The sequence below is a fragment of the Bufo bufo genome, chromosome 5, assembly GCF_905171765.1.
Source record: "Bufo bufo chromosome 5, aBufBuf1.1, whole genome shotgun sequence".
Taxonomy (NCBI): Eukaryota; Metazoa; Chordata; class Amphibia; order Anura; family Bufonidae; genus Bufo; species Bufo bufo.
In genome coordinates this window covers 145,791,703-145,805,406 of record NC_053393.1, presented here as the reverse complement: position 1 = coordinate 145,805,406, position 13,704 = coordinate 145,791,703, and the positions used below count along the sequence as shown (strand labels likewise).

At 48.3% G+C, this 13,704-nt stretch overlaps 1 protein-coding gene across 1 annotated transcript in view; it reads right to left on the bottom strand.

Annotated features, from left to right (window-relative positions):
• The window catches only part of TRAPPC8 (trafficking protein particle complex subunit 8), a 139,394-nt gene extending 128,499 nt beyond the window's left edge, over positions 1-10,895 (bottom strand). Inside the window, exons 1-2 of the mRNA XM_040431868.1 lie at positions 10,400-10,895; positions 6,659-6,853 (exon numbers count right to left, since the gene is read on the bottom strand). Of these exons, the coding sequence (XP_040287802.1) occupies positions 6,659-6,853; positions 10,400-10,556 (352 nt within the window). The 5' untranslated portion in view covers positions 10,557-10,895. The remainder of the gene's footprint in view (positions 1-6,658; positions 6,854-10,399) is intronic.
• Between the last annotated feature and the right edge of the window lie 2,809 nt (positions 10,896-13,704).

The window sequence follows — 13,704 nt, the reverse complement described above, 5'->3', positions numbered from 1 at the left end:
TGGAAAAGCGGCGCATGGACAGCAGAAGATGCGACAGACTTATTAAGAGGCCTCTTAATAAATTGGTCAGATTTTTCACCACCAGGTTTTTTTTTTTTACCAATACTGGCGTGTGAAAAGCTGGTCTTTATTAAATACACCCCCCTCCCATATCTACAACTAGGTGTAAATGAAATTTCATACACTACTCGTTAGGGATATATGGCTGGTAGGTGAAATTTCAGGATCAAGCTAAAATGCACTGTAACCTTTACAGGTGAACTTCATGTGACTTCTCCAAACTTCTAAATGCACATGTCCAACTGTTCAATGTTTCAGTACTTTTTGCACAACTTGCTGTTCTCTAACAAGGGGCTTAACAGCAAAATTCACAACAGGTGTTTGATCCATGATGACTAAATTTCCTGGTTCAATTAGAATTGGCATTTAAACAGTTCTCCTCCTCATGCTGTTGACATCATGAGACCAAGACGACCAAGCCATTGCGAGGCTTCAAAAAGGATGTTCTCAGATAGAAGAGGCCACTGAGCTTTGAGTGTCATCAGCAGATTGCAACAGAGATACAGAGAGACTGGAAGAGTCACAGAAAGGCATAGAAGAAGTGGACGTCCTATGGACACATCCCACACTGATGACTGTTTCATTGTGAACAATGCCCTGTGGAACCGGATAATGAATGCCACACAACACAGGCACATTTAAGGGAGGTGAGAGGCACCCAAGTGTCACATCAGCATGGTCTGCGTGCTAGATGACCTGCAAGGGTACCTGAGCACAGGTGTCATCCTCTTGCATGGGCCAGGGAGCATCTACGCTGGATGAGGGACCAGTGGGCCTCAGTGCTGCTCACTGATGAAAGTTGATTCACGCTGAGCAGAAACAATGTTGGAGACGTCAAGGAGAGCGCTATGCATCAGCCACTGTCGTCATCAGATGAGCCTTTGGTGGTGATGGTGTTACAGTGTGGGCAGGTGTATCTAGTCCATACAGAACTGCCCTACACCTTGTGAATGGTACAGTCACAAGCCCATACTACTTGAACAACATCATAAATCCAGTCATTGTGTCTCTGCATGAACAACACAGGCCTAATTTCATTTTCATGGTCCACAATGCCCCAGCTCATCGAGGTCGTATCATTAGGGAACAGCTGCTGGAGAATGAGGTACCTCAAATGGAGTGGCCTACACTTTCTCCAGACCTGAATCCCATTGAAAACCTATGGAATCAGCCGAGTCGCCGTGTAGAGGCCCGTAACTATGTACTCCAGAACCTCAATGACCTGAGGGCCGCCCTTCAAGACTCAGCAGACAATAAGTCGACTTGTGAACAGCAGGAGACGTCGTTGTCAAGCTGTAATTGATGCTCAAGGCCACATGACAAGTTACTGAGACTTTTTGTGGGGGTGTACCTACCACTGGTGTTGGCTTTTGTTTCAATAAATTGTTTGAGATGAAGAAATCACCATTGCATGTTTCTACTTAAATGCACTATTTTCATGATAAAATATCACTGTAGCTTGAAGTTTTTACATTTTCATGAAATTTCACCCGAAAGCTAAATATCCCCAACTTTTTGTGAGTAGTGTATATTCCCACTGACTGACAAAATGACTGCTGCTATAGAAAGCTACATAAGAATATAAGAAGCTAAAGTACCAAAAGCCAAGGGGGTCGAGTGCAGTTTGGATCCCAGAAAATATTGCAGTAACTGACAAGGGCAGGTGTCACAGGTAGAGAGGGTACAACAAGAGGAACGTACAGCAAAGGCATGGGGTATGGCCACATACGGCAGCTCTGCTGTGGAACATCTTCAGCTTTGTGTTAGGATCCCGCATCAGCAGAAGAATTAGTACCAAATGGTGTGGCTTTTATTGCAGAATATGAAGTTGATCTCAGTCTCTACACTACAATGGATGAAAGCAGCAGAAATCTGAAACATAATGTCCTGGAATTAGTCCAGTAGTAAAGTAAGGCTAGTTTCACATCTGCCGCAGGGAACTCCATCAGGCTGTTTCTGGTAAAGAACAGCCTGCTGGAGCTCTCCAGATCTGGCACTGCCGCCTTCCTGCTGGACCCCATTGACTATAATGGGGTCTGGCAGAGATCCGGCCGCTTCCCAGCAAGCATGCTGCACACAGCAGTTTTTGTCTGGCCAATTCCCGGCATTGTCTGCAGGATACGTAAATGTGAAAGGAATCTGAACCGACAAAGGAAAATACCTATAGACACCTGTGACAGAAACCTGTCTTAGGAGATGATGTCCTGCAAGTGTGAGGGAAAATAAAACATCAAGACGTCAAACGCACTGATGTATTGATATAAACATGCCATATTAAAAAATATAACCAACAAATAGACAATTTACATTACCAGAGGTGGCATCAGTTAGGTAAATGGCTAATAAATTATTTGTCGAGTTTTTTTCATTGAAGCAAATGGAAATTACCAGTCATTCTCTCTATATTATAGGGGTATAAAAATGAGCTCTTAACAAGCTCTGCCTCTAATGCCACCAGATGTAAGGCAGCTATCCTATAAGTCAATGTTTGACCCTTTAAATAAATAGGCCTTGAGACATGACTTGGATAATAACTAAGCCAGCACCTCATCTGCAAACAGCTCTTTCAGGGTGATTGCACTCATCAGTGCAGGTCAGAGAGTACTGGCTTAACTGGGTGAGAGGTCTAGGTCAGGATTCAGATGCAGATGAGGTACAGGCTTAGTTATTATCCAAGTCATGTCTCAAGGACTGTTTAAAAGGTCGAACATGGACTTATAGGATAGCTACCTTACATCTGGTGGCATTAGAGACAGAGCTTGTTAAGAGCTCATTTGCATACCCTCTTCCCAGAGGAGTGTTGCCTGGCCTATAAGACCCCTCACCCCAATTAGGCGCTTTCCATAAGGATATATAGTATCTCCAGAATCCAGACATAGTCCCTCATCAGTGCAGAGCAGAGAGAACTGGGTGAGAGGCCTATCACCCCGAAACAGATATCTACAGATGAGGTACTGTCTTAGCTATAATCCTAAATTATGTTTCAAGGCCTGTTTAAAGGGTTGAACATTAACTTATAGGATAGCTTCCTTACATCTGGTGGCATTGGAGGCAGAGCTTGCTAACAGCTGATTTGCATCCCTTCGTTACAGGAAATATAAAAATATAATATAGGCAGTATGGCTGGTAATCCATATATTTCCTGTAGTCAGATTTTATAGGCACGTCATATGTTTTATGCCTAAGGGGGTTCCCTGGGCATTATGAAAAATACAAGCATACCTCGGACCTGTGGAAAAAAGATGGTTTGGTAAATATTTACCCGTCCAATGTGCTGCCTATGCCGCTGTCCCCGCTGCACAGACTGCAAGCTCTTCCGCTCGCTGTCCTGACTGGTTATAGGGGCTTCTTTTCCTGTTCAGCTGCATTTACTTGAACATGAAAATAAACACACAAATCTACCCATTCGGAGCCCGCAGCCTGTGCAGCAGGGAATACAGCATCGGCAGCATGGCGAACAGGTAAATATTAACGAAAACCATCTTTTCTTCACAGATCCGAGGCACACTTGTATTTTTCTTTATGCCCGCAGAACACCTGTAAGGATGATTAACATGACAATTATAAAGGAACTGAAAAAGTATTTATAACAAAAAAATAGTTCATTCGTAATAAAATAAAGACAGCAAATGCACCACCCATTACCACAGTCCTGGATTCCAGCTGTAATCTGACTTAATATTGAGAATTCAGACTTTACACAACACAATTCCCCTAATACTAGAACTACCTACATCTATGCAGAAAAGAGCTCCAGCCATCACTATTAAGCCCTGTTCACATCTAACGCCCATCATTTTACATTGCGAATATTGTCCAGCAAATACCTGTGATGGAAGGCTCCACCATGTAGGCAGCGAGTGCCATATATCACCCATAGACATGCTAAGTATTGATTTGTTTTGCAGGATTCCTTTGCATAGCAAAGCATAGTCTCTTTTCTATACAGTGAAAATAAAAAAAATAAAATGTAGCCCTATGGATACATGCAGCATATATGTCATATATGCATATATTTCCCAGTGTCTATGTAAGGCCTCTTTCACACTTGCGTTGTCCGGATCCGTCGTGTACTCCATTTGCCGGAAGTGCCCGCCGGATCCGTAACAACGCAAGTTAACTGAAAGCATTTGAAGACTGATCCGTCTTCAAAATGTGTTCAGTGTTACTATGGCAGCCAGGACGCTATTAAAGTCCTGGTTGCCATAGTAGTAGTGGGGAGCGGGGGAGCAGTATACTTACAGTCTGTGCGGCTCCCGGGGAGCTCCAGAATGACGTCAGAGCGCCCCATGCGCATGGATCACATGATCCATGCGATCACGTCATCCATGCGCGTGGGGCGCCCTGACGTCACTCTGAAGCGCCCCGGGAGCCGCACGGACGGTAAGTATACTGGTCCCCCGCTCCCCACTACACTTTACCATGGCAAACAGGACTTTAGTGTCCTGGCAGCCATGGTAACCATTCAGAAAAAGCTAAACGTTGGATACGGTAATGCGCCGAAACGACGTTTAGCTTAAGGCCGGATCCGGATTAATGCCTTTCAATGGGCATTAATTCCGGATCTGGCCTTGCGGCAAGTGTTCAGGATTTTTGACCGGAGCAAAAAGCGCAGCGTGCTGCGGTATTTTCTCCGGCCAAAAAACGTTCCGGTCCGGAACTGAAGACATCCTGATGCATCCTGAACGGATTTCTCTCCATTCAGAATGCATGGGGATAATCCTGATAAGGATTCTTCCGGCATAGAGCCCCGACGACGGAACTCTATGCCGGAACAGAACAACGCAAGTGTGAAAGAGCCCTAGGCTTTAAAAGGGTTTTCCGAGATTTTACTGCTGATGAACTACCTCGGAAAACCCCTTTAAGGTAACATGGTGCCCAGTGTGTATAACTTTATTTTAATCATTCAAACCCGGCTCTTTCTATGCTTAGGTGCTTCCGTGTACGACGGAGATAACTGTTGATCACTAGGATAGCCCTCTGGACTCCTAAACATACAAACGGGATTTAAATGAATAAAATAGAGGTAAATCTTTTCCCATAAATCTATATATTAAAAGGGGATTTTTATATTTATGGCATATCATCATATACAGCAGATCGGCAGGGGGGGTCCAGGGTGTCGGAACCCCCCGCCGATGTGCTGTATAATGAGGCCACGCCCCTCCATAAGCGTTTAGGTCTTTTCCTAGGCTATGTGACGTCCCCTTCATCAGTCACATGGCCTAGGCGCGGCTCAGTCCCATTTAAAGGTGTTGGCCCATCTTACACATTGGTGGCATATCGCTAGGATATGCCACCAATGTCTTGATAGGTTGCAGATCCCACCTCTGGTACTCACACTTATCTCCCAAATGGAGGGCACAAAGTGAAGAAGGGAGCCGTGGCCCAACTTGCGTGGGGCGCTTCCCATTCATTTCTATGGGACTTCCGAAAATGTTCAGCTATCCCATAAAAATGAACAGAGATTAGCCATGCATGCGCCATCCTATTTCCTTGAGTTTGCAGGCTCCATTCTAGAGATAGGTGCGGGTCACAGCGGTGGAATCCAAACCTATCAGACGTTAGTGGCATATCCTAGCGATATGCCACCAATGTGCTAGATGGGCCAACCCCTTTAAGTGAATGGGGCCGAGCAGCGATACCAACCACAATCACTATGAAATGGATGGCGCTGTGCTTGGTAAACTGTGAGAAGACAGAGGCTCTCACCAGAGCTCCAGCTTCTTCAAACAGCTGATGGTGGGGTTGCAGGGAGTTGGACCCCCCACCAATCTCATATTAATGACCTATCCTGAAGGCAGACCATGAATATGAAAAAAATAATTGAAAACTTTAAGCTGCTCCACTCCTCCTGCTCTAAAACATCATGTCTGCAGACTGGACACTATTAGGGTCATTTATCAAAGTGGTGTAAAGTAGAACTGGCTTAGTTGCCCATAGCAACCAATCAGAGTCCACCTTTCATCTTGAACAGCTCCTTTGGAAAATGAAAGGTGGAATCTGATTGGTTGCTATGGGCCACTGAGCCAGTTCTACTTTACACAAGTTGTGATAAATCTCCCTCTATGCTGGTGGCAGGTAACTTTCACCATGGAGAGAACAGGGCCATATCTATTCTGACATTGATTTACCACTAATCTATACAACACCCCCAAAGGTTTATGTATGTGGCGTTTAGGCTTCTGCGGATTTACTTTACAATGAGAGGGAGCCGCGTTGCCTTCATAAAGTCCACCTGACGACTACTGCTCATGGTATGGTTCACAATACATTCTCATATATGTTTCTATACATTTCTGGATAGCAGTCATATCCCAAAACAAGTTGTAGTAAAAGCATGGTGAGGGCAGAGTCTAATATAGATGTGCTGGGGGGATGGGGTGATGGGATCCTTGGAAGTCCTCATGAACTTTGATCCCAAGTTGGTGTCACTGGGTGGAGTAAAAGGACCACTGATTACGCCGATTCATTACATTACAAACTAATTTACCACGTCCATCACACAGCACCCCAGAGAGATGGACGCGCTAAATTATCCATGAAGATATCTGGCCCCTACATGACATGGAGAAGAAGAAACCCCTTGAGTGCTTACCACTGATATTAAGGTCGTAATCTCCGGCAGTAATCACATTTGGGGCTAAACCTTCAGCAGGTTGATTGGAGGCAACGACGTCATTGAGAAGTTTCCGAATTGCTGCTTGCAATGGCGGCTGAGTGACAATGCTGCTGACTGCGATCTTCAGGTTTTTTATCACATGGAGCTGATTGTTGGGATCCCGCATGTGAACTTGGGAAGAAAGAATGAACGTGTCAGTAAGCATCAATCATAGTTCAATCAATGGTGACCCATGTCCCTGCTTTGGCCGCACGCCACTGGAGACTGGTATCAAACCCTGGCAGGGTACCTGGGAGCCCTCAGCGGTGGGGCATGAAAGGGAAGTACAACTGCTTTTGTGGGCAATGACAGTCAGCAAAAAATCATGGCGCTGCAATGGGATTAGGAAAAACATGGCTGCCTCCTTCCAAGAACAGATACCTGACCATCGGTTGTGGTGGTCAATGGACCCTAGCAGCAATACCTGACACGGACAGGTGAGGCGCTGTTTCTGGAAGGAACCAGACACGTTTTTCTAACCCTGGACAACCCTTTTAATTTATGTATTTTTCCCAAGGCTTCATGTACATTGGTGTATCGTGGCTCCATACAACCTCCAAGAAGCACACAGTCGTAGTGAGGCAAGTGTGCTGCCCCCTACTGTACCTCTGTATGCCTCTAATTTCAACATGCCAAACCAAATTTACATTAATTTTCTATCCTTGAGGCTTGGACATCCACCAGGAGGAGGAGATGACTGCGGTGGGGACCGCTCATGGATGGGTGCGCTGCCACTCACCTATGGAGCATGCTGCATCGATGGGACCCCCACCAACAGTTACCATCTCTCTTATGGATGAAGTTGCATTTAAACATTTGACACACGTGTGGAGAAAGCTCCCAATATACACATACCCACGGGCCCCCATTCAACTGGCGGAGGTCCTTCTGGCCTACAAGATTATAGCAAATTAATGTACCTGCAGGAAAAGTGATAGAATAGCAGACCGACCATCACTCCCCCGTCAGATCTACCGGCACTCAAGAGCTGATGGTCTATGGGTACAGCCACATCTAATGGAGATTCTGTGGATTTTTTCCACATCAAATCCGCCATTCTTAGAGGAAAACCATATCAAATTGTGTGAATTTTGGCAAGGATTTGCAGGTTGGCAGATTTTTACATGGGAAATGTATGCGGTGTATGGAGGAGACTTTGTTCACTTACCCGTTACCTGTGGACAAGCCTTAGGTGTACTTTATCCGCGTACGGACGTGTCGCACCTCTATGTGACCTCTGCAGTCTTGTGTCGTACATCCTAGTATCATCTCTGAGACCAGTGACTGGCTGCAGTGGTTACATGGATGTACGGTAGGTCACTAAACCTGCGGGGGCCACCAATGCATTGCCGCCGGATGCGACAGGTGATTAATGTCTTACATTTCCTGTAGGTACTTTCATCTATTGGGTCAGTGAATAACATACGGGTGCTGTCCATGCTCTTGTTTTTCAGGTGTGTATTCACACATCTGGGATGTACCACGGTCCAGGGTTACACCTCGGAGGCATGCCCTACGGATCCAGCACACTCATAGTCTACAAGTCCATGAAAAACACAGACGCGCCACCGAAGGCATCCGTGCCAGGTCCATGTTTCAAGGATGGTCGCTAGGAAACACTCTAGAAACTAACTTTCCCCATAGCAGTGTCCAAAGAGCGAGTCTTCCCAGACATCTTCACATTAGAACCACTGACCACCTTGTCCTGGATGTCATCACGGACGTGTGAAAAAAGCCTTCTACTAGCGGATTTGTGTTGCACCTGGGTTAACTAGCAATACGAGCGCCTTTTGCACAAGACAGACCTCAGCTACCCTGGGATGTCACAGAGATGGTCTCAAACACTAAACAGCGGTCAGCGAGAAGACCCCCATCTGCAAGATTAGTGTATACGCTCATTTCATTTTTTCCCTATAGGTGGCGCTGCTCACTCGGTGCTATGATACAACTATAGCAAAATATGTAAATGCTGAGTCGTAATAAATGTGGGGATCACTGATTTAATGGAGGGGGGGGGGGGTACAGGCAAATGAGTAGACCAAAAATAAATAGGCAAATCTATACTGCGGCGCGGCAGAGAGGTCGTCCATTGCTGTACATCCCCCGATTCCTGATCTCTATACACAGAGCTTGTTCACACTGTATATAGAGCAAAGGGGAAAGAAGGTGAAAAGCGTCCCTGCCTTCTCTATGGGGACCCCTGATGTCACCACTCCCACAGCTGTGGTCTACGCATGGACATTTTAAAATATATGCCGCCAGCATTACTTACCCGGCCCTGCCTGCCAGGCTACATTTACATGGCTGAAGCAGTGACGTGTCCACATGCCCTTATGACCACTACAGTCAATCCATGGCCTCAGCGGTATTGTGCCATATACTGCAGAGGCCTGTGCATGGCTGCAGTGGACAAGTAGATATACTGGCACATCATCTTGGCAGCCAAGTAAATGGAGACCGGAGGGATAGTACCAGAGCGGCGGTGGATGAATGGGAGGATAGCACCCCCCCACCGGTACTAGGGTGCTGTGCAGCCGTGCGATCATCCTTTCACCAGAACACATTTGATCCTCAGAGACAAACAAAAGGCTTAATTTGATCCTCAAACAAAAAGGGTCCCGTGACAACAAGCAAAGATCTTGAAAAATATAAAGAAACTGATCCAAGAAAGTAAAGAAAATCGTAAAACGTATCACTACAAACTGATTAAGTCCTGACACGTAACTGTACTGAATGGACACGCCAGAGGACCCTAGCGCCCAATCGCCACCCGCCAGAGGACCCTAGCGCCCCCAATCGCCACACGCCAGAGGACGCTAGCGCCCCCAATCGCCACAAGCCAGAGGACCCTAGCGCCCAACCGCCACAAGCCAGAGGACCCTAGCGCCCAACCGCCAGAGGACCCTAGCGCCCAACCGCCAGAGGACCCTAGCGCCCAACCGCCAGAGGACCCTAGCGCCCAACCGCCAGAGGACCCTAGCGCCCCCAATCGCCACACGCCAGAGGACCCTAGCACCCCCAATCGCCACACGCCAGAGGACCCTAGCACCCCCAATCGCCACACGCCAGAGGACCCTAGCGCCCCCAATCGCCACACGCCAGAGGACCCTAGCGCCCCCAATCGCCACACGCCAGAGGACCCTAGCACCCCCAATCGCCACACGCCAGAGGACACTAGCGCCCAACAGCCAGAGGACCCTAGCGCCCCCAATCGCCACACACCAGAGGACCCTAGCGCCCCCAATCGCCACACGTCAGAGGACCCTAGCGCCCCCAATCGCCACACGTCAGAGGACCCTAGCGCCCCCAATCGCCACACGTCAGAGGACCCTAGCGCCCCCAATCGCCACACGTCAGAGGACCCTAGCGCCCCCAATCGCCACACGCCAGAGGACCCTAGCGCCCCCAATCGCCACACGCCAGAGGACCCTAGCGCCCAACCGCCAGAGGACCCAACCGCCAGAGGACCCTAGCGTCCAATCGCCACACTCCCCTAGCACCCAACCGGCACACGTCAGAGGCCCCTAGCACCCCCAATCCAGAGACACTGCAGTGATCTTCCAGCATAAGCAGACACACACACCCTAGCACTACCGCAGCCAGAGCTGTGGCACTGAGGCCACTGTACAGTAGACGGTACTAGGACCCCGGGACGAGCTGTCATTGCCTCACACTCACCCTCAGTGCTGAGTCGGCAGAAGGGCCGGACGAGCTCGCAGAAGGACAACTGGTTTTTCCGGGCCAGCTTCTCGGCCTCATCGCTGCACAGGGCCGCCACCTGCGGGATGAACGAGTCCTGGAGGAACTCATGTACGGAGAGCAGGCACTGCGCCATCCCGGCCTCCTGCACTCACTCTAGGACCGCGGATCAGGGCGCCGGTGCCCCGTACACTGGGGACGTGGTGTCGTTTGCGTCCGGTGCAGCGCAGCCCAGTTCCCCACCAGTCACGTGACTTCCGTGCCTGTCACCAGGGCAGTTGGGAGCGCGCTCCAGGTCTATCCAGCGGCACGGTCTCGCCTCCGCGATGGGCGAATCCTGCGAGAACGTGACGTCATCGGGCAGCATAGAGTCGCACAGTGATGGCGTCATCGCGGTGCTGGCAGGCGAGCTGAGCTTTCTCGGAGTTATGTACGACCTCGGGGACTGTACGGAGTGCTCCTCCGTGTCACAGGTCGTGTCTGGGGCGCCTGTAGTCAGAGAATCGCAGCCCGTGTGTGGAGGGCATGGACAGACCTGGACTCCCTGACTAGTAATGGGGTGCAATGTGTAATGTGAACGCATTGCGCCCGCACTGAATCCATTCATTCCAATGGGTCTGTGTACATGAGCGTTGGTTTTCATGCATCACTTGTGCGTTGTGTGGAAATCGTATCATGCTCTATAGTCTGCGTTTTTCATGCGACGCTGGCCCCATAGAAGTGAATGGGGCTGGTGAAAAACGCAAACATCCGGATGTGTTGCGTTGTAAACGCAAGTAACTTAGCAACAGTGAAAGGATTTAAAGATAGCAGGTTGGGTTTCAGAGTGTCTGGCTCCAGCCAATGTCTGAGAGAGACGTGCTTGTAGAAGATCCTGCCCTCGCGGAGCAATTTGGACCAAGCCAAAAGCCATGGATGTGGAGAAGCTCATCGTCCTTGTCCAGGAGAGGCCCTGCATTTGGGACACCAGGTCGGGGGATTACCATGACCGGTACAGGAGGCAGCATGGGTGGACATAGCCCAGGAGTTGTTCACAGCCATATGGGATACAACTAAAGGCCAGAGTTTGGGTAAGTGGCCAATCTATACATGTGTGATCCTAGCTGTCCTCCCTAGCATAACTCATGTCATATGTTGTCCTCTAGGGTTGTTGCGATACCAAAATTTTGATTTGATTTTGATACCACGCGAAAAAAATAAAACACCAAAAAAGCCACGTGCATTCCACATTTTAAAAAAAATGGCGAATCGCACAGTTTTTCTTTTTCTTTTTTTCTTTTCCAGCATTCACCGCATAGGAGTTTTTTTTATATTTTAATAGTTTGGAAGTGGCGGTATGTTTATTTATCGTTTATATATTTTATATGTAAAATTGGGAAAATTGTAAAATTGGGAAAGGGGGTGATTTATACTTAATATTTTTATTTTTTAACTTTTATTTTTTTATACTTTTTATTTAATAACTATTTCCCCTCTTAGGGGCTAGAACCTGGGATCTGTTAATCCATTGTCCTATTCACCCTAATTGATCTCTATTAGGGTGAATAGGACTTTACACTCTCCCTGTTGCCCTGTGCATAATGCACACAGCAACAGGGAGCTGACCATGGCAGCCAGGGCTTCAGTAGCATCGTGGCTGCCATGGTAACCGATCGGAGCCCCAGGATTACACTGCTGGGGCTCCGATCAGAAGCTGCCACTGCACCACCAATCAGAAGGGGAGGGGACCCTGTGGCCACTGCCACCAATGATTTTAATACTGGGGGGGGCACACTGCGCCACCAATGATAATTAACCTTTAATACAGGTGCCGCACCTTAGAGATTAACTGCCGCTGGTCGCAGCTCCCTATCAGAGGCAGGGTGACGGCTATGTGATTCTGCTGCCGGCACCTACCTCCTGTATTAAAGGTTAAGGAGGACCTTTCATGGGTCCAAACATTGTAAACTAACTATCAGGATACAGCCAGGGAGATGGAACGTCCATTGAGAAAAAGAGCAGTTTCCTCCCCATTGCGCCGATACTAGCAGTTAGCATATAGAGAGGGAGAATATACCGGGGGCCACAGCGGGAGAACGGAGCGGCGCCCAGGAATAATAGTAAGTGCAGTGAGATCCCTGGGCGCTGCGCTACATATCCTGATGGTTTACAATAGGGATCGACCGATATTGATTTTTTAGGGCCGATACCGATAATTTGTGAACTTTCAGGCCGATAGCCGATAATTTATACCGATATTCTGGGAATTTTCATTTTTGAGAAAAAAATAAATTCCTACACAATTAATATGTTTATTGTTGATGTGTATTTTTTTTGTTTATTGTTAATGTGTATTTTTTTTTATAAATCTTTTTCATTTATACTTAATATTTTTGTGTTTTTTTTTTTTACTAACTTTTAGCCCCCTTAGGGACTAGAACCCTTGTCCTATTCCCCCTGAATAGGAGCAGACACTGTCCCTGCTGCTCTGTGCTTTGTGCACACAGCAGCATGGAGCTTACCATGGCAGCCAGGGCTTCAATAGCGTCCTGGCTGCCATGGTAACCGATCGGAGCCCCAGGCTTACACAGCTGGGGCTCCGATCGGAGGAGCAGGGGAGAGGGGATCCTGTGGCCACTGCCACCAATGAGTAATACTGGGTGGGGGGGGGGGGGCGCACTGCGCCACCAATGTTTTTACTATTGGCCGGGATGGGGGTGGGGGGCGCACTGCGCCACCAATGATTAATACTGGGGGGCTTGGGGGGGGGGCGCACTGCGCCACCAATGAACATAAATCTCTCATTAATTCATATACAGGAGGCGGGAGCTGGCTGCAGAATCACATAGCCGGCTCCCGACCCCTATGAGCGGTAGCTGCGATCCGCGGCACCAGAGAAGTTAACTACCGCGGATCGCAGCTACCGCTCATAGAGGTCGGGAGCCGGCTATGTGATTCTGCAGCCAGCTCCTGCCTCCTGTATATGAATGAATGAAAGGCTTATCTTCATTGGTGGCGCAGCGGCCACAGCCCCTCCCCTCCTCTTACTTTCTCTCCTCTCATTGGCGGCAGTGGCAGCAGCAGCACAGGGGGAGGAGACACTGCTTCCTTCTCCCCTGTGCTGCGGAGGGAACACAGAGGGCGCTGAGAGCAGAGCGTTCTGTGTTCCCAATACGTTATCGGTATATCGGCAAAAACGATGCCGATACCGATAACTGTCAAAATCCTCAATATCTGCCGATAATATCGGCCAAACCGATAATCGGTCGATCCCTAGTTTACAATGTTTGGACCCATGAAAGGTC